We start from the raw sequence: 25,430 nt of genomic DNA, 5'->3' as shown, positions 1-25,430 counted from the left end.
ATATTATTTAAGCTTTGAAAACAAAGAAATCCATGTAACCCCTCAGTACATGGATGCCATGAATACCCATGTTTTTCAGTCAGTACAAATAAAGTCAGACACACAAACATATAAACTCTGTTACCTTGCGTAATACAAAAACTCAAAGGTTTTATCTAACTAAACAAACTAATGTTTTTAACATTAACAAAAACAAACTAAAAGGTTTGTCAGCCTCTCTGCAGTCAGATTAGTAAAGGTGGAAGACAACCAGGTTTTGGTTGTTGGACTTGAAAAATGATAATGTAGGAGTTGTGACACCAGCCAAATCAGTTTGATTCAGGATGAATTTTGTGTTTAAGTTTAGCAAAGCATCCTCCAACAAACAACAAATTCTTAACATGTTATTTCAACAATAAGGAACTTACAAAAAGTGACGTAAAGAAGGAATTATTAATATGAATAAGAATATGAATACAATATTCCTATGTATTTTTTCATTAGTGTAACATCACCTGAAAATAAGAAACGCTGTGTTGAAGCCGTTTTTCTCTACACAGGGAGCGGGTCCCCATTCACGGAGGTGATTATTATTATTATTATTTCTTGTCTGCCGCTTCGGCTCAAATTCCCGTGAGCTGGAAAGAGCTAGAAACACGAAACTTGGCCCAGTAACTGGAAATGATGGGCATGTGCTTCCACAGAAACATGAGCCCAATCGGCCACATGGTGGCGCTGTAATTATGGCCCCAAAATGCCAGCCCCCTCACACCGTAAGTCCAAAGAACTTGAAATGTCTCTCACAAGTCCAGCTCAAGGTGCTCTACAAAAAAGCCTGTGGACCACTAAAGTCTGCTTAACTGGGTTTTCCGCCATTTTGAATTTTTTTGCAAAACACATTTTTGACATTTCCTCCTAAACCGTATGTCCGATTGCTACCAAATTTTCGGTGGCTCATCATTGGACGAAGCTTATCAAAAGTTGTATAAAACTTGTTGATATCCTATTTACTTTTCAAGATATTGACCAATGAACTTCTAAAGGGGCGTGGCTGAGATAAATAGACCAAAGTCAACAACATTTAGGCCAATCATCACAAAACTACAGGATGTATTCACATAAGTACCTGAAACATACCCTGAAAGTTTCATCAAGTCGACCACTAGGGGGCGCTACAAATGCACAAAACTGGGAGTGACATAACACAAATCAGACTATAAATCATGCATTGTTTTCTTCATTCTATTTGTGAAAATCCAAAAAAGGGAGATTTCACTGCTTTTTTCATTTCTAGGCCACATTTGACCGGGTCCAGATCAAAAGCTTTAAACTTCTAACGTCTGTGTTGGCTTGAACCTCGGAATTGCTGCTTATTGCTACATTGTTCTGAACTGGGGACCCAAAAGCAGGACACACGGACAGAGCAGATAAGGGCTCGAACAGTTTTATTGTTGTTATTGTCAGGGAGATATGTAGTGAACGGAGATTACCGGCAAGGCGTAGATCTGTGACAGAGACAGACGAGGTTACCATATAGGTGAGTATTTAAGCACTTAAACAGTTTGCTTACGTGCGGAGGCCGTTTCACGTTGTGCATGCATGGGTATGAAGATGATCTGGCGCTGGTGTGGGGATGAGCCCAGTAGATAAACTGTTGTGATAGATGATGATGGAGAACAGGTGTGCCGGTAATCAACCGCAGCCAGGAGATCGGGGAGCCAGCCAGAACACAGACACACACTTACATAGACAACAACAGACAGGAGACAGCCAAGAAACACAAGCTAGGGCAGATACAAAAGAGTAGAAGAGGATCAGGGGGCATAGTGGCTAACTATGACACATTCATTTACTTTTTCACTAAATGTGTCTGTTTCTCTCTTTAACAGTGAACTGATCTTGATCAGAGTTTTGCACTGACTCCCCCTTGAAGAGAAACACATCTCACACATCTCTGCAAAACAATTGTTTTGTAGTGCATGAAAAAGTATGTGTTCATTAAAAACAAAAGAAAAAAAATATGCTTCAATATTGGGCCAATCAGCCCAGTAAAGATGAGTGCTGTAGGATTTTGTACAGCTGCTCAACCAACTCCAGTCACTGTGAGTCTCGAGCACAATAATAAACAGCAGAATCTTCAGTCTTCAGACTGTTCATCTGCAGATACAGCTGCTGTCTGCTGTCGTCTCTGGAGATGGTAAACCAGCCTTGGACTGACTGAGAGTAGTGGATGCTAGCATTGCTATGGCTGATATAAGCAACCCACTCCAGTCCTTTTCCAGGAGCCTTTACTCCCAGACACCATACATGCCATACCCTTACCAAGCACCAGCCACATACATTCCACCTTGCTACTATGCTTGTTTGTTGAATAGAGATTTGAGAATCAAGGTTAAAAATTTAAAAATAGTTAAACTGTTTTGAGATAAAGATTTTTGGAAATGTCGGGAGCCATTCTTCTCTGTCAGAGAGCGTGTGATTCCCACTAAAGTGTTATCACATTTGTGGTAGTTTCTGTAATGTTATAATGAATGTTTTTGAATATTTGTTCAGGGGTAATTAACCTGGTTCCACCATCCATGCACTAAAATATGTTAAAGAGAGGTCAGGAGTAATTGTGGAGTTCGCCAGCAGGGGGTAGTGTGGCGCTTATTGTGCTCCACGGGGCTTTACGTCAGTTTTGTCCGCTTTGCGGTTTTCCTCTTTCTGCTGAGCGAGATGAAAACCGGACGCAGAGTTTGCCCTGTCTCATTTATTTCTCCTGTTTCCAGAGAGAGCATATAAGCTTTTTACGTGGTGCCAGACGGTACCTGTAACACCTGATCCAGGTCATATCGTAGCTGCTGAACGTGAATCCAGAGGCTGTACAGGTCAATCTGTGAGATTCTCCAGGCCTTTTAACCACTGGTTCAGATTCTGTCAGAGTCTGACCATCAGCACCTGTCAAGAGGATAAAAAACATAAAGTGAAATAAGTGACACAAATAAAAGCTATGTAAAATTAAGATCAGTGAAGATCTTCACCTGCCCAGCAGAGAGTTAAAAGCAGCAGTCCTGTCCTATAGTCCATCATGTTAAACTGTGTGTCCACTGTTCTCTGTTGTCCTCTCTGCATCCTCTCCTCCTATGAGAGAAAATGTGTGTGTGTTTGTGTTTTGTGTTGTCCTGTCATATTTGACCATATCTGATCTGTTTTCCCCTGTTTTAACTCTATTCAGTCTGGTCCTCTAAAACCAAACAGACTTCATGTTAAGAACAGTTTTCTCATTCTCTCAAACAGAAACTCTTCATTCCTTCCTATATATAAAATACACAAACTTGTACTATTTTTAATGTATTTTACCACATAGATTTAGTCTCTTATGTTTGCTGAAACTGGAGAATGAGAGTTCACTCTACAGGAGTCTCTCCTATACAGATTATTTTGCTGTTTCTCTATGTAGTTCAATATTTTGTTGTGTTTTTATGACAGTTGCCAGAGGGGCACAATTAATTTCTGATTAAATGAACTAAATTACCTAACGAACATTCTTTTTGTATGAATGCTTGAAATCTTAATCCTGTAACAGCCTGACAACTAACAAACAAACTGTACTGAAAATAATTAAAGCAGTGAAAGTCTCAGTATATTTCGATGTCAAGCCTCTCGGTCTTATTATTTTATTTGTTTAACCTTTATTCATACAGAGTAGGTTTTCTAAGCATACATGCTCTTTTACAGCAACACCCTGTTAACAGTTAAATGAAATTACGCATGATTACAACAGAAATCAGACAGTATCCAATGTGCAGGCTCAGTGACAGCAGTCACAAGCAGGTAGAGAACAATTTTGAGAATGTTCTTGAAGTTACAGAGGTACAGGTATTTAGATTTTTAGGTGACATTGCAGTCTTTTCACCGAGCTTGCTGCACTAACATTATTATCATTATTATTACTCACTGTAAGCAGCAGCAGATGAGAGCACAGGGAGTGATCATATGCTCCCAGCATCAAATCAATTCTCCTTTCTGTCATAAAATATCGAAAGTAGTGAGAACCAAAGAACAAAGTTCCACTGGTCTCTGCAGTCAGATAAGTAGAGGTGGAAGACATCTGAGTTTTGCATTGACTCCTCCTCACAGGGAGGAGAGACCTGGCGTGCACTTGTATTTCAGTTAATGTTTGCTGAAACTGGAGAATGAATGTTCACTGTACAGGAGCCACTCCTTTACAGAGCACTTTGCTATTTGTTTGATATCAAGACTCTGTTTTTTGAGACAAAATGTCTCAAAAACAAACAGGTAAATGTTCACTAATATTCTGCTTTCGCTATCGCTTATCATTGAGAGCAGAAAATTGACAAAAGATGATGATGATGGTGATACATATTGTATCATAATGTTTTTAATAATAATAATGACAATCTTCTGCAGATATGTCCAGACTTCCAGCACCCCTTGTGTCCAAGAGGGACATCTAATCATGTGACTGGTGGTGATAAACTTTCCACCTCCATGAGGAAAAGATTTCATCTATGGTGTTGAGGAATGGAGAGGAGAGTAAGGTGGAAGGAAACGTGACGCCATCCTGGGATGGGCTGTAAACCACTCTGTGACTGGAAGAGATGGTGAAACACCACATCGTCCCGTATAATTACAAAACGTTCTGTATTCTGCCTCACCTCCAATCCATTTTGTGTAAAAGCAATGAAAAGTGATCCACAGTTTAGTCCACATTGACTTCTGCTGTGCTGACTGTGTGACGGGTTTTGAAAAAGTGGACTCATATAGAGAAAGGTGAGTTAGCAGTTGTAAAAACCTGTAAAGGGTGCTGGCAGGTGGTCATCATGTATATGAGTGACTGGACGAAGAACAGAGACAGCTGTGGGTGCTGCCGTTAGTCTGGATATGGAAAGAGTTTTTGCTTATATTCATTATCGACGTGAGAACAGAAAAACATAAACAATCTATTCTTTTGGCCAGCACTATATTTGTGATACCATTTGGACTCTAAATCACAGGTTAGACAAGTAGAAGATATTATATAAAATTCCAGAGAAAAAGAGGCAACAAGCTTTTGATTGGACTTGAATCTAACTTCTTGTTTGGTGAAACTAGAATGAATGTTTACTGACCAAGTGTCCATCTAAATTTATACATTTAAAAATGTTCTCATATGTATGAAATTGAGTAACTTGATTATCAACATTACCACTACAATAATGTAAGCATAATTAATGTCATCTGATTGATTATGTCTAAATCATTTTCAAACAATTTTAAATATTTTATGTTACATACTGAGCTATTTTGCACCTATATTTTGTTTTAGTTGATTTAGGTTCTTTAATTTGGCATGTGAAGTGTATATGAGCATCTTGAAAAGCGCTCTAATAAAATATCCCTCTGTCCTTGTTACTTTTAATTCTATATAATCATGTAGATTACAAGTTAATTCAATATATGAGAAATATATTGAATTAACTTGTATATATATTTATACCGTCAAATGAGAACATCAGACTCAGTCAGTCACACCTTTGTTTATTAGGCCACAAATAGTGAAAAAGTCAAATGAAGAAAATCTGCTTATTTGGGGTAAATTGTACAAGTATTTATTTACACCATGTCCATGGCAGAAAAGTCCAAAAATATTTGCAACACTTCCTCTTAAAAATCAAGAATGGGAACATTATTAACCATTATTTTTATAGAAAAATAAAAAAAGCACATAACAAATGTAACAATGAGTGAGTCACACACAGCTGTTGCTTTCATAGTGTGCATGTGTGTGTTTTTAGCAACACGTCTGACTTCAGATCTTCTACTGCCACCTGTAGATCTTTGGACACAAATGTTCTGTGGAGTTTTTGTAAAGCCTCTCTGCTTCCTTTAACCTGTGTGTTACTCTGGCACAGTAATACACAGCAGAGTCCTCTGGCTTTAAGTTGGACAGCCTCAGATGCACCATGCTGTTGCTATCATCTCTGGTGACTTCTATTCGTCCTTGCACACTGCTGGCATAAGTGTTTCTGCTGGCATCTGAGAAGCCGCTCCCTATCCATTCCAGGGCCTTTCCTGCAGGTTGTCTTATCCAGCTCATAACACAGCAGCTAAATGTGAAGCCAGATCCCCTGCAGGAGAGACTGAGAGTCTCTCCGGGCTTTTTCATTTCTGAACTGGAAGGAATGGACTCCATACTCTGACCTGTACAACCTGATGAGATGAAAGGAGAGAGGACCCACAGAAGAAAGCGAGACAGTCAGTGAGACTGGGAAATTTTCTGGTATCACTGACTGACCATCAGTCCATGTTGTGTGATAAAAGATAAAACAGCAAGAAGCAGGAGAACTCACAGGGCAGAGAGAGAGCAACCAGCAGAAGAGTGAGTGTGTTCATCATCCTGAGGCTGGAGATGTGACCTCTGATACTCCACACAAAGTACAAGAGCAGTCAGCAGGACAGAAGTACACTGCACAGACTGAAGATTTGCATCAGGATATCATGGGGAGGGAGTGGATCCTGCTACTCAGCTATAGTTTAATTCAATTGTGACATTTATTATTTATTTACATTTTTAATGTAGCATGTTGAATGTTGAATACAAAATAGGACATTTTCAAACAGCCCCTTTTTTAAAAATATGTGACTTTTTTTAGCGTATTATAAAAATGAAATAATATGGTCTACCTGATTCACAGTACATTCATTTATCAATAATTTTCAGTTGTAAAAAGCTTCATGCTTGATTATTTCATGAGGAAATGTGGTCTGCAGGCTGCTGGGTATGTGTGCAGGTACAAAGTAGCAGCAACGTACAAAGTAATCCATCAAAATGACAGCGTTTTTCTTCAACTCACAGGAAGAGAAGGTGTAACTGCACTGAATCGTAATGAGACACATTAACTTGTACTTCTGGTTTCTAACATCCTCATGAGATTGACTAAAGATTACTGATTCTCTTAAACTGTTAATGCTGTTGTTGATAATGTGACATTATCTAAATCATAAAAGCATCAACAGTTTCAGGGTAACATTGCATTTATTTTGTAAAATGTTCAAATTACAAACAAGTAAAATAAAGAAAGTGAGTCGTTGAGTTATCGTTGTGAGCGAAGGAGCTTTTAAAATCCCAAAATTAAGCTGAATTCTTGCTGTTAAACACTTTTATGCAAATACATCCACCATTTTATTAAAGTGACAGTTTCATCTCATACCTGTCTCTTGCATTTAAAAAAGCTTTGGAAGTTTTTAGCTGTATAAAGTAAATTAATGTAATAATAAACTTTATTACTGAGTAAATGTTATTGATGTTGTTATATGGTATTGATTATAAGTCCATGAAAATTCATTTAAGATTTGTTTTATATTTATGGCTTTACTGAATTTTTTCAAATGTTAAAATTTTCCTCACAGATGGAGTAAGTTATGAATTTGACACTGATATAAAAATTACCATTTGGATAAATATTTTATATTATTTCCACATCTTAATGATATATATACTGTTTATTCAAAGACTGTTTTTCTTAACGAACTGGTGTTGAAACCATTAGTGGTCTGAGGGCTCCTCCTCTGGTGGCTTCATGTTACAAGTGTTCAGGCACTGAGGGGTTTTTGTTCAGGTCTACTGATGGTTTGTGTTATTGTGGCTCTCTGGCACAGTAATACACAGCAGTGTCTTCAGGCTGCACATTCTGTCCGTTTAGAGTCACTGTGTTGCTGGAAGAGTCTAAGTCGATACTGAGCTTGTTCTTTAGTGAATCTTTGTAATATGTTGTGTGTCCAACATGTCCATCTCCAATCCACTCCAGTCCTTTCCCTGCAGGCTGTCTGATCAAAGCTGTGTAGTAGCTGCTAAGAGAATAAGAGACCTGACAGGTGATGGTCAGACGTTGACCTGGCTGCACAGTCACAGAGGCTGGCTGTGTCAACTGTTCACACTTCACACCTGTTAAAAAAAGAAAATGTTTAGTAACAAATGATCAAGTTAAACTGCAAAAGAAGAACTGTTGACTTTGACAAATCCAGAGAGACTCACATGCAGCTGCCAACAGCAGCAGCAGAGCTACAGAAAACATGGTTGATGTTGAAACTGACGTGCTGTGAACTCCACTGACAGCCTGATGGGAAGTTTTTATAGCTGAGTAACAAGGAAGGTCACTGAGTTTGCATAGAATCAAACACATGAAGCATCAATGTTGGTCTAACTGGAGCCAATAGAAGAGTCTGTTGACTGTTATTATATCTGCAGAGTGAAAACATGCCTGGAAATCACCTCTGCTTTACATTTGATTTTTTAATTTCATTATACACACAGTTGGAACACTTTGAAAATGTCCCTGCATTTACAGAAATGAAACAACTGTTAACTTTGCTTTTACTGTGAACTATTAATGCCTAAATGAATTGTACTGACAACACTTCAATATTTAAACATTATATAAATGATTGTATAATTGAAAAAAACGATAAGGATAATTATTACTAATCTTAATGTGAATATTAAACAACAGGAGCAACCACCAAGAATGTTGCGTTCTATAAGCCATGTTTACAGTGTGTTTAGCATGTTTTCAAATGATTAAAACCTAAATAGTGTGAAAACTTAAGTGTAATGTGTTATGGTACACAGGGGTGGACCCAAAAGCACGAGTGGCACAGAGGGAGTTGCAGTAGTTGGTTTCAGTTTATTGTAAAAACACAATGAGTAACCAGGAGTGTGGAGGTAATCGCTGTGAGCCGGTGGACTGGTTGAAGACAGCGGGCTGAGGTGGAGCAGTGGAGATCTGAGGTGAGGTCTTCCTGGAAAGCCGGTGAGGAACTTGGAGGGAGGTGAGAGGAACAAATCTGAACACAGGGTGTCAGAGAGTTAGTCAGGGTTTCAGATAACATGAAGGCAATTCTTTCAGAGAGGTAAGTCAGGCCGAGGTGTAGTACCACTTGGGTAAACGGACAATCTGGCGAATACTGGTGACAAGAGCCGGGTAGATACAATATACTGCCAGGTGTTGATTGGTAGATGGAGAGCAGGTGTGTCAGTCTGTGATTGGACCAGAGGCTGCGCCCCACAGCACACACACACACACACACATACACATGCAGACAAACACAGGAGGGGAACAGGGGACAAACAGACACTAGGAATGGTACAGCTGTACCATGACATGATGCTGCTGGTTTGCAGGTTTGCATAAAAGACTTTTAATGGTTTCAGTGTTTGCAGATGTTTGAAGACACAGACATACATAAACCGGCCTTGGACTGACTGAGAGTAGACTGTGCCGCTACTATCGCCATAGATAAAAGCAATCCACTCTAGTCCTTTTCCAGGAGCCTGTCTGATCCAGGACATCCAGTAGCTGCTGAATGTGAATCCAGAGGCTGTACAGGTCAATCTGTGAGATTCTCCAGGCCTTTTAACCACTGGTTCAGACTCTATCAGAGTCTGACCATCAACACCAGCCAAGAGGATAAAAAACACAAATAATGTAATAAATAATAAAATTGAAATCAAATAAAGATCAGTGAAGATCTTCACCTGCCCAGCAGAGAGTTAAAAGCAGCAGTCCTGTCCTATAGTCCATCATGTTAAACTGTGTGTCCACTGTTCTCTGTCGTCCTCTCTGCAGTCAGATAAGTAGAGGTGGAAGACATCTGAGTTTTGCATTGACTCCTCCTCACAGGGAGGAGAGACCTGGACTGGACTTTGCTTTCAGTTTATCGTTTGATGAAACTGGAGAATCAATGATCAGGAGTCATTCCTCCAAGTCAGTTAATTCAAAGTTTGTCTGACATGCTTTAAACACCATAAACACATGTCCAACTTTGCTTTTAATAAAACTTCAAAATGTTGATTTTAGTTCAGACATCTGACATATTTACAAACAAGGTTTATTCAAATAAGTTCAAATATGTATGTATGTTGGCATCATGGTTTCTCATTACTCCCTGTAAGCATATTGGGCAGCAGATGAGCTAAATAATCTACAGAATTCCTCTGATCACAAATATCCACTGGAATTTTTGAAAATCGCTTCATTGTCATCTCATCTCTTCTGCTGTCAGGCTCTTGACCTCGAGGTACTGAGTGCTGCTGGACACATCTTGAGTAAAAGTGAAACAGCACTGAAAGGAGCTGGCATAGCTAGCAGAGTTTGTAGATGTGTTTATTCACTCAGTCCACTAATCAGCTACTATCACGGGTCTAACTGAGCTAACTAGCTAACAGCAGCTAACAGTTACAATTAGCAGCAGTTAGCAATAATATTAATAATAATATTGTGTTATTGTGGCTCTCTGGCACAGTAATACACAGCAGTGTCTTCAGGCTGCACATTCTGTCCGTTTAGAGTCACTGTGTTGCTGGAAGAGTCTAAGTCGATACTGAACTTGTTCTTTAGTGAATCTTTGTAGTATGAATCTCCATCAGCTGCACTTCCAATCCACTCCAGTCCTTTCCCTGCAGGCTGTCTGATCCAAGCTGTGCGATGGCTGCTAAGAGAATAAGAGACCTGACAGGTGATGGTCAGACGTTGACCTGGCTGCACAGTCACAGAGGCTGGCTGTGTCAGCTGTTCACACTTCACACCTGTTAAAAAAAGAAAATGTTTAGTAACAAATGATCAAGTTAAACTGCAAAAGAAGAACTGTTGACTTTGACAAATCCAGAGAGACTCACATGATATTTTAATTTCATTACACACTCAGTTGTAACATTTTGAAAATGTCCCTGCATTTACAGAAATGAAACAACTGTTAACTTTGCTTTTACAGTGAACTATTAATGCCTAAATGCATAGTATTGACAACAATTCAGTAGTAAAACATTATGTAAATTCTTATATAATTGCAAACAACGATAAGGAATGTTATTACTAATCTTAATGTGAATATTAAACAACAGGAGCAACCACCAAGAATGTTGCTTTCTATAAGCCATGTTTACACTGTGTTTAGCATGTTTTCAAATGATTAAAACCTACTTTAAATATGATGTGAGCTGTTTTCATTTACTGTCAGCACCTCATTTATTTATTCATGTATTTGCTTACTCACTGTATTTGCTGCAAACAGAAATCCAGTGACAGCAGCCAGGATCATGTAAATAGTATGAAAACTTGGTTTCAGTGTTTGCAGATGTTTGAAGACACAGACATACAGAGAAACTTGGAGCCTCTAGAGGAAAAGTGAAGAGTGAAATGTTCTTACTCTTCAGCTGGTTTGTATTATAGAGCAATATGAGCCTGTTTCAGAAGTATTTTCTCATGAAATGTAACTTTAAAGCCAGTCATACATCAGTGGTGCTCAAATGTCTGTGTGTTGTATCATTTTGAATGACTTGACCTTAGGACATGAATCATGTGAGACAGTGCAGGGTCTGTCAGCCCAGTGAGGATGAGAAAAGACTTTTTAAGAAATAGTTTTTACTCCAAAATCCCAGAAAATGTTTCTGACTGCAGGATCAGTTGTTTGTCCATCTTTAATCACAGTCTCACAAGCACCAGAATACACAGCAGCTCCTTCAGGCTTCCTGCTGTTCATCTTGAGATCTACTTCCTGTCTGCTGAGATGAACTGACACTGACAGATGGAGCTGCAGTCACTGCTGATGGTAAACACCTTATAGTCCAACTTTACTGTTCCAAATGTGCTGAATCAAGTTGACACATGACTTTTGTTTAGAAAAGTTTCAACTATCACAACATGCAGTGGACATGAGCAGCAGGAGTGTTCAGCTTTAGTTCAGTCCAGGGTTCGAGTGTCAGTCAGTTCAGATCAATGAGAACACCAGATCTGAGAGTCTCCTTTTAGTAACAGAGGAGAGAGAAACTTGACACTGACTGCCCTCTAGTGATTTTATAAGAGAAACTGCAACATTATTTTTCACTCTCATATTCTGACTCACTTTAGATTCCACATCATTTACAGACATTATTGTGTCTTAATTTGTAGAAATGTTTAGTATTTGTAGTAGTTTAATTTCAGCAAGCAGATTGTTGTGCTGTCTTTGGCCCTTTTATGAACAAGTGATCTTTATTGTGTTTTTATGTTTAATGTTTTATAATAATTTTTTTCAGGAACACTTTTCAGGACTTTGTATAATGCATTATTTAAAAAAATATATATGTAATTAAAAATATGGAATACAAAAAAAATTAAAAGCTATATAAAAATATAAAATAATAAACAAAACACATAGTATACAATATAAATACTAGAAAAAAACGTCATGCTTGGGCTCTGCCAGCCCGAAAGATGAGTCCTGTAGGATTTTGTACAGTTGCTCAACCAACTCCAGTCACTGTGAGTCTCGAGCACAATAATAAACAGCAGAATCTTCAGTCTTCAGACTGTTCATCTGCAGATACAGCTGCTGTCTGCTGTTTTCTCTGGAGATGGTAAACCGGCCTTGAACTGACTGAGAGTAGTAGATGTTGCTACTGGCACTATTGATAAAAGCGATCCACTCCAGTCCTTTTCCAGGAGCCTGTCTGACCCAGGCCATCCAGTAGCTGCTGAATGTGAATCCAGAGGCTGTACAGGTCAATCTGTGAGATTCTCCAGGCCTTTTAACCACTGGTTCAGATTCTGTCAGAGTCTGACCATCAACACCTGTCAAGAGGATAAAAAACAGCACATGAATTCAGTTGGAACACAATTAAGGACTATGTCAAATCGAGATCAGTGAAGATCTTCACCTGCCCAGCAGAGAGTTAAAAGCAGCAGTCCTGTCCTATAGTCCATCATGTTAAACTGTGTGTCCACTGTTCTCTGTTGTCCTCTCTGTAGTCAGATAAGTAGAGGTGGAAGACATCTGAGTTTTGCATTGACTCCTCCTCACAGGGAGGAGAGAACCGGATTGGACTCGGATGTCATAAAATTAAACAATCACATTTCACCCCCAAGAGGGAGGATCATTTTATCAGTAAAATAGTGATGACTTCTGGCAGCTAGAAGGCCTGAAGAAGCCAACAAGAACAGCAGCTGTTTCAACCAAGCAAATTGGGGGTATTGTTGAAAACACTGTTTTTGTGACTGAACTTGGATGAACATTTTAAACTGGTGAAGAATGGAAGACTTTTGCTCGACAGGAGAAGATTGGAGATTTAGTTTTTTTAAGATTTAGGTGAAGGATGAAGTTTTTGAGATCATTTTTAAAATGTATTTGTCATGTGTTCAACTCACATCAAGGCAAGATGGTGAGTCTACTTTTTTCCCCTTGTGTCTAAGTAATTGGCATGTTAGAAAATAAGTCTTTAGACTTTAAAAATAATCAACTCCCAGCAATTATACTTGTCATTCTACAATGAGCTCTGCAGTCGTTGATCAAGTTTTTTTTAAGGTTTGTGAAACCACACCAGACAGTCACAAATTACATGAGCGTTGCTGATGGTGTGTTTGTAATAAAGGAAGAGTTTGTGTAGAGCTCCCTCTACGGTTTTGAACAGAGAACATGAAACACAGATGTATTTTAAAAGAGTATTATTTCTACGAGAGCAGTGGAAAGTGTAAAATACTAAATGCCTGGAAACGTCACGTCAAAAGTCATTTTGTCGTAGATTATTTGGATGGGACAGACAAGAATATTTTCTCACCACATGTTTAACTCTAAAATTAAATTCATGATTGGTTGGGGATACAAGTTTTTAAATGATAAACCTTTCATTTGCTGGAGAAGTTAACTTTAACTGACAGACACACTATTCACTTCCTTATGATGCAACACACAAGGAGGCCAATTTACATGCTGAGCTTTAAAAAGCAAGTTATGAGCTGAATTCATTCCCTCACTTTAAAGCTTATATATACATCCAGTACAAACAATGATGTATCAGTGAATGTCAGATTATTTCAACTGATGAAAACAGTTGCTTTTAAATTACATTAAGAACCATTTATAAAATCTAAAGACTGTTTCCCTCTTTACTGTAACAGTGAGCTGGTGTTGAAACCATTAGTGGTCTGAGGGCTCCTCCTCTGGTGGCTTCATGTTACAAGTGTTCAGGCACTGAGGGGTTTTTGTTCAGGTCTACTGATGGTTTGTGTTATTGTGGCTCTCTGGCACAGTAATACACAGCAGTGTCTTCAGGCTGCACATTCTGTCCGTTTTAGAGTCACTGTGCTGCTGGAAGAGTCTAAGTCGATACTGAACTTGTTCTTTAGTGAATCTTTGTAGGCTGAAGCTCCAGTATATTTCATTCCAATCCACTCCAGTCCTTTCCCTGCAGGCTGTCTAATCCAAGCTGTGTAGTAGCTGCTAACAGAATAAGAGACCTGACAGGTGATGGTCAGACGTTGACCTGGCTGCACAGTCACAGAGGCTGGCTGTGTCAGCTGTTCACACTTCACACCTGTTAAAAAAGTTGTTGTTGTTTAGTAACAAATGATCAAGTTAAACTGCAAAAGAAGAACTGCTGACTTTGACAAATCCAGAGAGACTCACATCCAGCTGCCAACAGCAGCAGCAGAGCTACAGAAAACATGGTTGATGTTGAAACTGATGTGCTGTGAACTCCACTGACAGCCTGATGGGAAGTTTTTATAGCTGAGTAACAAGGAAGGTCACTGAGTTTGCATAGAATCAAACACATGAAGCATCAATGTTGGTCTGACTGGAGCCAATAGAAGAGTCTGTTGACTGTTATTATATCTGCAGAGTGAAAACATGCCTCGAAATCACCTCTGCTTTACATATGATATTTTAATTTCATTGCACGCTGAGTTGTAACATTTTTAAAATGTCCCTACATTTACAGAAATGAAACAACTGTTTACTTTTACTGTGAACTATTAATGCCTAAATGAATTGTACTGACAACAATTCAATATTAAAACATTATGTAAAATCTTATACAATTGCTTTTTTTGTATTTGCAGCATTTATTTATTCATTTATTTGCTTACCTACTTTACATTGGAGGTTAAAGACACAAAACAATAGAAAATATATTTGCATTCATTTTTGCAGCTGCTGTCTGCTGTTGTCTCTGGAGATGGTAAACCGGCCTTGGACTGACTGAGAGTAGTAGATGCTGCTACTGGCACTACTGATATAAGCGATCCACTCCAGTCCTTTTCCAGGAGCCTGTCTGACCCAATTCATATTGTAGCTGCTGAATATGAATCCAGAGGCTGTGCAGGTCAATCTGTGAGATTCTCCAGGCCTTTTAACCACTGGTTCAGATTCTGTCAGAGTCCATCAACACCTGTCAAGAGGATGAAAACATCAGGTGAAATAAGCTCGTGACAAAAATAAAATTGAAATCAAAAAAAGATCAGTGAAGATCTTCACCTGCCCAGCAGAGAGTTAAAAGCAGCAGTCCTGTCCTATAGTCCATCATGTTAAACTGTGTGTCCACTGTTCTCTGTCGTCCTCTCTGCAGTCAGATAAGTAGAGGTGGAAGACATCTGAGTTTTGCATTGACTCCTCCTCACTGGGAGGAGAGAACCGGATTGGACTTGAATCTCCCTTCTTGTTTGATGAACTAGAAGTAATGTTTACTGACCAGGAAGTGTCCATCTGAATTTGTACATTTAAAAATGTTCTCACGTGTTGAAATTGAGTAACTTGTTTATCAACATTTCACTACAATATTTTAAGCATAATTTATGTCATCTGATTGATTATATCTAAATAATAAGCAACAATCAGTGAAGCAGTGGTGCACAACACACCTTTATGTGACATTGTGAAAGACTTAAGGTAATTTCAGAAAAGTTAAAACAAATAAATTCCATTATTAGTTTTATTTCTTGTTAGATGAAGAGTTTTTTAAAAGGCAGTTATGAGCTGAAATAATGTTGTCATTAATTCACATGAATATTGTGAGTCAGACAGAGAAGACACTTTTTGGAAAATGCCTCCCCTGTATATTTAATATTATTATTACCTATTATAATGATATTCCTTTTACTTTTTCATTGCTAAATACATCTCTTTCTCTCTTTAACAGTGAGCGGGTGTTGAAACCATTAGTGGTCTGAGGGCTCCTCCTCTGGTGGCTTCATGTTACAAGTGTTCAGGCACTGAGGGGTTTTTGTTCAGGTCTACTGATGGTTTGTGTTATTGTGGCTCTCTGGCACAGTAATACACAGCAGTGTCTTCAGGCTGCACATTCTGTCCGTTTAGAGTCACTGTGTTGCTGGAAGAGTCTAAGTCGATACTGAACTTGTTCTTTAGTGAGTCTTTGTAATATGAATCACCAGTGTATTTGCTTCCAATCCACTCCAGTCCTTTCCCTGCAGGCTGTCTGATCCAAGCTGTCCAGTAGTCGCTAACAGAATAAGAGACCTGACACGTGAGGCTTGCTGTGTCAGCTGTTCACACCTGTTAAAAAAAGAAAATGTTTAGTAACAAATGATCAAGTTAAACTGCAAAAGAAGAACTGCTAACTTTGACAAATCCAGAGAGACTCACATCCAGCTGCCAACAGCAGCAGCAGAGCTACAGAAAACATGGTTGATGTTGAAACTGACGTGCTGTGAACTCCACTGACAGCCTGATGGGAAGTTTTCAACAAGGAAGGTCACTGAGTTTGCATAGAATCAAACACATGAAGCATCGATGTTGGTCTAACTGGAGCCAATAGAAGAGTCTGTTGACTATTTTTATCTGCAGAGTGAAAACATGACTGGAAATCACCTCTGCTTTACATATGATATTTTAATTTCATTACACACTCAGTTGTAACATTTTGCATTTATGAATATACATAAATGTATTGTATTGACAACAATTCAATATTAAAACATTATGTAAATTATTGTATAATTGCAAACAATGATAAGGATCATTATTACTAATCTTAATGTGAATATTAACATGAATCATGGATAATGGAAAACATATTAAATTAAAATCAGCATTGCAATAACAATGATGACGTGCACCCATGGAAACAAAAGGAGCAACCACCAAGAATGTTGCTTTCTATAAGCCGTGTTTACAGTGTGTTTAGCATGTTTTCAAATGATTAAAACCCACTTTAAAAATGATGTAAGCTGTTTTCCTGAGAGAATTTATTTACTGTAATTTATTTATTCATGTATTTGCTTACTTACTGTACTTATTTATTTGCTGCAAACAGAAATCCAGGGACAGCAGCCAGGATCATGTAAATAGTGTGAAAACTTGAGTGTGATGCTGCTGGTTTGCAGGTTTGCATAAAAGACTTTTAATGGTTTCAGTGTTTGCAGATGTTTGAAGACACAGACAAAAAGAGAAACTTGGAGCCTCCAGAGGAAAACAGCTGCTCAGGAACTGAAACCTGTGTGACAAAAATGCAAAAAAAAAATAATTCTCTACACATCTTTTCTAGACATTTCTCTGCAGTTAAAACACAACAATGAATTGTTTAGAACACAACATTAAACTAATTGGCAAACTGAAGTTTTGCTCCATTGTTAAATGCAGAATCTGCTTAATGGTTGTGGTCATTTAATACAACAATGTCTCAAACAAACAGGTGAATGTTCACTAATATTCTGCTGCCATTACTTTCAACATATCACTTATCATTGAGAGCAGAAAACTGACAATAGATGATAAATAGATAGCTCATAATAATTTTTTACACTTGCTATTCCATCCCTGACAATCTTCTGCAGATATGTCCAGACTTCCAGCACCCCTTGTGTCCAAGAGAGACATCTAATCATGTGGCTGGTGGTGATAAACTTTCCACCTCCATGAGGAAAAGATTTCATCTATGGTGTTGAGGAATGGAGAGGAGAGTAAGGTGGAAGGAAACGTGACACCATCCTGGGATGGGCTGTAAACCACTCTGACTGGAAGAGATGGTGAAACGCCACATCGTCCCGTGTAATTACAAAACGTTCTGGATTCTGCCTCACCTGCCCCCTTTCCCCACCTGGCACAAGTCTTTCATAGGAGTTTAAGCATTTTATTTTTTTATTTCTTTTTAGTTATGTTAGGTTCAGAATGTCAATGAAACAGTTTTCACTATATGTAAACATGTGCAACATGGAGTGTAAACACACAGAGTTTTGGTGGTCTGAGAAAGAAAACAGTTCATGAAATTTGAAAGATGTGGTCACTGAATCCATTTTGTGTAAAAGCAATGAAAAGTGATCCACAGTTTAGTCCACATTGACTTCTGCTGTGCTGGCTGTGTGATGGGTTTTGAAAAAGTGAACTTGTATAGAGAAAGGTGAGTTAGCAGTTGTAAAAACCTGTAAAGGGCGCTGGCAGGTGGTCATCATGTATATGAGTGACTGGATAAAGAACAGTGACAGCTGTGGGTGCTGCCGTTAGTCTGGATATGGAAAGAGTTTTTGCTTATATGCATTATTATTAAGAACGGAAAAACATAAACAATCTATTCTTTTGGCCAGCACTATATCTGTGATACCGTTTGGACTCTAAATCACAGGTTAGACAATTAGAAGATATTTAAAAATTCCAGAGAAAAAGAGGCAACAAGGTTTTGATTTGTTGCATATCTAAATGCTACTGTAAAGGGTGGGTTTTTTTGTCCTTTTTATGGCTGTAAAATCTGTAAATTTCAGTCAAATTCAGATTTTGTGTGGATTTGGTTGTGTATAGGAACATTTTCTTTTAAAATGTTGGTGTACAATCTGAAAATGACGTGGCAGCTTTGTATTTTCAAATCATACCAAAAGTAAATTTTTATGAAATCGTCATACATGTAAGACATGTGGACACAGATTCATCAGACTAATACGGAGAATTTAATCAGCAGAAGAATTGCAAAAAAGTGATACTGAAGAAAAGAAAGTGAGTGTTCCCAGTGGTGGTGGTAAATAGAGGAAGTAGTTTTTGTATGACTCTCCTATTATTGTCTCTCACTGTGTCTTTTCTGGCACAGTAATACACTGCTGTGTCCTCGGTCTTCAGACTGTTCATCTGTAGATAGAGTTTACTGCTGGAGTCGTCTCTGGAGATGGTAAACCGGCCTTGAACTGACTGAGAGTAGGATTGGCTGCTACCACCACCACTGCTGATATAAGCGATCCACTCCAGTCCTTTTCCAGGAGCCTGTCTGACCCAGTGCATCCCGTAGCTGCTGAATGTGAATCCAGAGGCTGTACAGGTCAATCTGTGAGATTCTCCAGGCCTTTTAACCACTGGTTCAGATTCTGTCAGAGTCTGACCATCAACACCTGTCAAGAGGGTAAAAAACATCAAGTGAAAGAAGCTGTTGACAAAAATAAAAGCTACGTAAAATTAAGATCAGTGAAGATCTTCACCTGCCCAGCACAGAGTTAAAGCAGCAGTCCTGTCCTATAGTCCATCATGTTAAACTGTGTGTCCACTGTTCTCTGTCGTCCTCTCTGCAGTCAGATAAGTAGAGGTGGAAGACATCTGAGTTTTGCATTGACTCCTCCTCACAGGGAGGAGAGAACTGGGTTGGACTTGTATGGGGCTATTATTGTAGCGGAACCATTTAAAAATGTCAGTGGAGAGTTGTGTAACTGTATCTCAGTCTGTGTCTGCGTAATCAGATTTGTAAATTTGTCAAATAGTCTCTAAATGTCTACAGGAATCTGGAAATGTGTATTCAGAATCTCTGTGTGACTGATCAGATTTGTAAATGTGTAAAAAAAAATCTCCAAATCTATATTCAAATTTTCAAGTGTATTGAGATTTGTAAATGTGTAGACAAATCTGTAAGTGCGTACATAGATATTAATGGGTGAAAAGTATTTTGCTCAAGGAGCTGTATATACAGATGAGTCATCAGTTACAACTCATGCCTCTTTACATGTGACTTTTGCTGCACTTATGCAAGATCTGCAGATGTGTGTAGATTTGTTGTGAAAATGCAATCTGCAGGATGTATTATAAGAAGTAGCTGTCATATGTCAAAATGAAAAGCACCCTCAAATGAGGATTTTCTAAACAAATCGTAAATGTGTACTCTATTCGGTGCAAATAAATTCTTCAACACGCAGTTATTTTACATTCTTCTACTTTTATTCCTCCAAGGACAACATATAGCAGCTAGCTTGGTAAGATATGTCGATATGTGGCACTAAATTTGATAAATTTACTGTTTATCAGACAACACATGAGACAAGGCTGGAAAAATTAATTTAAAATGAGTGTTTCTTGGGGCCAGGGCTCACTACTGTACAAAAACACAACTTTATTCACCGAGTTGGGTGGAACTGGATCATATCAGAATATTTTCCCTTTAGTGTCCTCCGGCTCCTCTGCTTCAACTCTGGGTGATTTACGAGTTTCCTGATGGACAAATGCTTTAGGCTACTTGTTGTCAAAGTAACCGCTAACTGCTGCTAACTTTAGCTGCTGTCAGCTAGCTTAGCCTGGTTGGGAGTTTGGAGCACTGGGGGAGTGTTGGTGTTGTTTACACCGCTAGCACAGGAGCTTTGATGGGTTGGTAGAACCAAAGATGCTCTATAACCAAATGTCTCTGGTAGAACTGTTAATGAATAAAGTTACCAAACGAGGAAGTGGCGATTGATTATTGCATTTTGACAACCACTACCCAGCCCAACAATGTGCCACCTCTGACGGGTATGTAGGCTTATAGCTACTGAGTCTGAAGCACAAACAAATCACCACACAGCCGATTGAGAGGCCCGCCTGAGTTGTAACTGATGACTTGTCTGTATTTCCAAAGTGGACCTTCAACATATTGTCTATTGGACACATCTTCAGTCATGATGAAATGGCTTTGAAAGGAGCTGGCAAAGCTAGCAGAGTTTGAACCTGTGTTCATCCTTCTAATCCACCCCAGAGCTCTCCCTGGCCTCTGTCGTATCCAGTGAAAACAGTAGCTTGTCATGCTATAACCAGAAATGATACATGACATCTTCACCGTCTCTCCAGGTCTTTTCACCTCAAGCATCAGTTAGTTAAGATGAATGAGATGAGCTGTAACTGTCTCATTACAGAGGAGAGAAAAACAAGGCTTTAACTGTCCTCTATAGGTTTAAAGTGGACCTTCAACATATTGTCTACTTCAATACAATATTAATAAACTTATTTTCAATGATTCCCAATATCTCGATAGATTTTTATGTGCACACGTAGTATCCTTTTATTCATAGCTCTTGGAAATTTTTATTGGACTTTATTAGCAGTAACCCACAGACGACAATACGCAAATGTGTACCATGACCTATAACTTTTTTTTTTTTTTGCAAATATACATAACTTACAGCTTGTGACATTTGTGACTTCCCTCCTATTTATTTGTGGAATTTTGTCCAATTTGTACCACAGCAGATCTGTAAAAAGGCATCTGTAAATTGAGGTGCAGTTACTAGTCCCTCGCATGAGCTGACAGAACTACAGTCTGTACTGGAAGAAGAGTCATTCTCTGACAAAAAGGCCCTCGCCCTTTGGACCTCTCTCCCTCTGGTTCTTCAGCAGAGTACCAGGGGTGAAGAATAGAGGGCAGAGAGCCCTGCATGGACCCGCTGAAACATGCTGGAGGCTGCTTATGTCAACTAATAAAGTCCAATAAAAACTTCTAAACCTTTCAGCAATTAATATCTAAGGATACATTTACAGATTTTCAATACACTCTGAATACAGATTTTAATTTTTTTTTTTATACATTTACAAATCTGATTATGCACACAGAGATTCTGAATACACATTTCCAGATTCCTGTAACCATTCACAAATGTGACTGGAGTTTGTTGAGCAGCTGTACAACATCTTACAGTACTCATCAGATCCCCTCACATGATTAACGTCCTCAGTTCAGGTCAAGAAAATAATCCATTTCCTTTACACCCACATATCTTTTTGGTATGAAGCCACATTTCCTGAGAAAGGATTACTATAATTCAAAACATGAATTTTAATTGCGTAAATGTAAAAATGGTATTACCAAATCATAATGTGTCGCTTTTGCAGTAGAGCTTCAGAAGTGCATAAAACCCACTCCTTAAAGATGACAATCACTAAACTATAAACAGCACTTGTGCCGCACTGGAAACACTTCACAATATGACACACAAAATTGTGATTAGTTACTAAGGAATGAGTGAGGAACGAATCGGGAACGAGCCGATAATGAATTAATTGTTAAAAAGTCGTTCCTGAATATCTCAGTGAACATATCGGCCAGCAGATGAGCTAAATAATCTACAGTATTCCTCTGATCACCAACATCCACTAGCATTTTTAAAAATCGCTTTGTTGTCATCTCATCATGTTACACCATCCACCAGTGATTTAAAGATATTTTTGATTGTGGACATTTCACCTTTCTAATGATCTTCTGATGCATCCAAGTTCACCCTGTGATCAATCATTCAATCATTACTGTCTCAGTGTTCTGCCACAAGTTGCTGATGGTGTGTTTATGAGAGAGGAAGAGTTTGCATTGACCTCCTCTGCAGGTTTGAAAAGGGAATATGTGACACAGATACATTTCCATAAGTAGAGTATCAATCTTTAACTCACCGTGTCAAAGTTTAAAACTATTTTAACCTTGACCAAATTACAAAAGGGAAGTCCTATTTGTGTATTTGTGAAGAGATAGAGCTAGTGTTTCATTTAGCTTTGTCAGATGTTATTTTCTACCGCGATGCATAGAAACAGGACAAATGTTTCCCCATCTTTTCTGGGCAATACACAATACACACAATACTCTGGGCAATACACACAAAAACATGTCATGTGCATGTGAATGGATGTAAATAATAAGAGGTTTCTGCAGCTGGTTTGAGGTTTGGAGTTTTACATTAAAGACCTTTAATGGTTTCAGTGTTTGAAGATATTTGAAGCCACAAAAAGCAAACAAACAGAGAAACTTGGAGCCTCTAGAGAGCTGCTCAGATATTGAAATCCATATAAAGAAAAATAAAAAACTGGTTTCTTTAGGTAAGAAGAAAACTACATCAATGGAAAACAAGGGATGCTAAGTATCCACTGACATACCGGTCAAATATACAGGAAACATCTGCTGTTGTTGAGTACATACAATATAAGAGAGTTAAGACATCTGTATGAGTTTGAAACCCCACAACATCTATATATTTACTCAATTTTCCATTGATTAAGTTAATTTGTCATGTAAAAAACTCATCTTAGACAAAGAGAAAAGATGTTTCGTAGCAGACTTACAGTATCTAGTATATTCAGTTACTTTCCATGTGCAGTCCCTGCAGGTAGGACTGCAGAATGAAAGAAAAAAAGATATTTAGCAAAACCATTTAACAGTGCAAGTGCTGTTAAAAGTTTAGTGAGTGTCATCTTTGGGGAATGGGTTTTATGAAGCTCTGAAGATCTCTTGCTGAAAATGAGACATTTGTTGATTTAGTAACACAAATTGTACATTTAAAATTTTGAAATATATGTTTAGAAATTATCCTTAATCAGGAAATCCAATTAAAATATCACTGGTTCCAAATGGGGTGTGAAGAAATTAGATCATTTCTTACAACTACATGAACTGAAGATGTGTGAGGGGCTCTGATGACTACTGTAGGATTTTGTACAGCTGTTCAACCAACTCCAGTCACTGTGTGGCTGTCGAGCACAATAATAAACAGCAGAATCTTCAGTCTTCAGACTGTTCATCTGCAGATACAGCTGCTGTCTGCTGTTTTCTCTGGAGATGGTAAACCGGCCTTGGACTGACTGAGAGTAGGATTTTCTGCCATTATCAATTTCTATCAAGGAAACCCACTCCAGTCTTTTCCAGGAGCCTGTCTGACCCAGTTCATATGGTAGCTGCTGAATGTGAATCCAGAGGCTGTACAGGTCAATCTGTGAGATTCTCCAGGCCTTTTAACCACTGGTTCAGATTCTGTCAGAGTCTGACCATCAACACCTGTCAAGAGGATAAAAAACAGCACATGAATTTAGTTGGAACACAATTAAGAACTAGGCCTATGTAAACTCAAGATGAGTGAAGATCTTCACCTGCCCAGCAGAGAGTTAAAAGCAGCAGTCCTGTCCTATAGTCCATCATGTTAAACTGTGTGTCCACTGTTCTCTGTCGTCCTCTCTGCAGTCAGATAAGTAGAGGTGGAAGACATCTGAGTTTTGCATTGACTCCTCCTCACAGGGAGGAGAGAACCAGATTGGACTTTGCTCTCAGTTATTATCTTGTTAATTAACACATACCTAATTACATTATTATTTAAAATGTGCATTAATATTTGCATCATAATAATAATTGTTGTAATTGTCAAGTATCTTCATTAAGGCTATGAGATGGTGCTATACATCTATTAACAGCAAATTAGTCTTAAAGAATCATGTCCGATACGCGTTCACATGTTAAACTTAATAAGTGAGACTACTGACACAGTGTTAAGCTTATTGAAAAAAAAGTGAAATGCAACTTAGTTTGGTATCAGTTTGGTATCATCTGTCCTTCAAGCAGCTCATTTGTTCTTTTTAAGCTGCTCTCCATTGGACAGTTCACTTTTAGAAACTATATACAACTTTATGACTACATGCAAACTCAGTTTGCATCATGAATTCAGCCAGCTGGTCAATAGCCTGAGACGATAAATTAACTCTTGAGCCTACTGTAGTTTTACCAGACTGTATTTCAGTTTATGCAGACTTGAACTAATGTGGTGTTATGTGAACATTACTCTCTTCCTATGTGACAGCATTGCTTTTAACACATACAGTGCTAAATATGTACATGTTTATAGCTTGGTAGTGAAAGTAAACCATGCCGTTTCCACAAATTCGATTTGAAGGTACTGTAGTCTGGTCTCCTCGAGGTGAAAAGAGAGAAAAGAGGATGCAGTTATATCATATGGGGACAGGTAGATGTTTGCTGTGTCACTGTCAAAGAGCAAAAACCACAAATAATAAAAACAAATTACTTGAATTACTAGTTAATTTATGTACATCTCTGTACCTAATGCAATAGAATACAATAGTCCTGCAATGGATCCTACTTTTGGGAAGCTGTTAATGACTGGTGTAGATCTAGGTGGATAACTTAAACTTCCACGTGTTTCGCCCTCCAGCTGAAGATCCTCACTGGCAGATGGAAAGACTGATTGACTGACGCTGAGTTCTCTGCAGGACTGCCTGTCTGACATAAAAATTGGATGTCGATAAATTTTCTTCAGCTCAACTCACATAATACTGAAATCTTGTCATTGGCCCCAACACATCACTGAACAAATACTGCCATCTACTGGTAACCTGTCACAACATATCAAGCCTGTTGCAAGAAATCTTGGTGTCCTGTTTAATAGCAATTTATGTTTTGAGCAACATATCACTAAGCTTGTCCAATCATGTTTTTATTTTTAATTTTAAATCTTAGTGATGCACAAACTGTTGTACATGCTTTTATCTCCTCACGCCTTGATTATTGTAACAGCCTGGTCACTTGTCTTAATCAAAAAATTTTGAAATGACTGCAGACTGTACAGAACTCAGCTGCTAGGCTGTTAACCAGGACCAAGAAGTTCGACCACATCACACCTGTTTTAGCCTCTTTACATTGGCTCCCTGTTGGTTTTAGGATT

General features: G+C 38.4%; 1 long non-coding RNA gene and 3 gene segments (V, D, J or C); all 4 read right to left on the bottom strand.

Moving 5' to 3' along the window:
• Positions 1 to 1,555: 1,555 nt before the first annotated feature.
• LOC122868510 lies at positions 1,556 to 4,012 on the bottom strand. Its single transcript, XR_006376125.1, has 3 exons — positions 3,920 to 4,012; positions 3,003 to 3,102; positions 1,556 to 2,919 (listed from the first exon to the last, which is right to left on the bottom strand). It is a non-coding gene; the product is annotated as an uncharacterized LOC122868510 (long non-coding RNA).
• Positions 4,013 to 7,482: 3,470 nt separating this feature from the next.
• LOC122868491 lies at positions 7,483 to 8,247 on the bottom strand. The segment is given in 2 exon segments: positions 7,483 to 7,909; positions 8,000 to 8,247. Coding segments are annotated over 2 exon segments (456 nt in total).
• A 1,976-nt stretch (positions 8,248 to 10,223) lies between these two features.
• LOC122868507 lies at positions 10,224 to 16,465 on the bottom strand. The segment is given in 2 exon segments: positions 10,224 to 10,549; positions 16,378 to 16,465. Coding segments are annotated over 2 exon segments (345 nt in total).
• A 2,210-nt stretch (positions 16,466 to 18,675) lies between these two features.
• Positions 18,676 to 23,932, bottom strand: LOC122869514. The segment is given in 2 exon segments: positions 18,676 to 19,103; positions 23,851 to 23,932. Coding segments are annotated over 2 exon segments (477 nt in total).
• Between the last annotated feature and the right edge of the window lie 1,498 nt (positions 23,933 to 25,430).

This window comes from Siniperca chuatsi, linkage group LG21 (genome assembly GCF_020085105.1).
Source record: "Siniperca chuatsi isolate FFG_IHB_CAS linkage group LG21, ASM2008510v1, whole genome shotgun sequence".
NCBI lineage: Eukaryota > Metazoa > Chordata > Actinopteri > Centrarchiformes > Sinipercidae > Siniperca > Siniperca chuatsi.
Note: the sequence above shows the minus strand (reverse complement) of the source record. Positions and strands in the feature narration are given on the sequence as shown.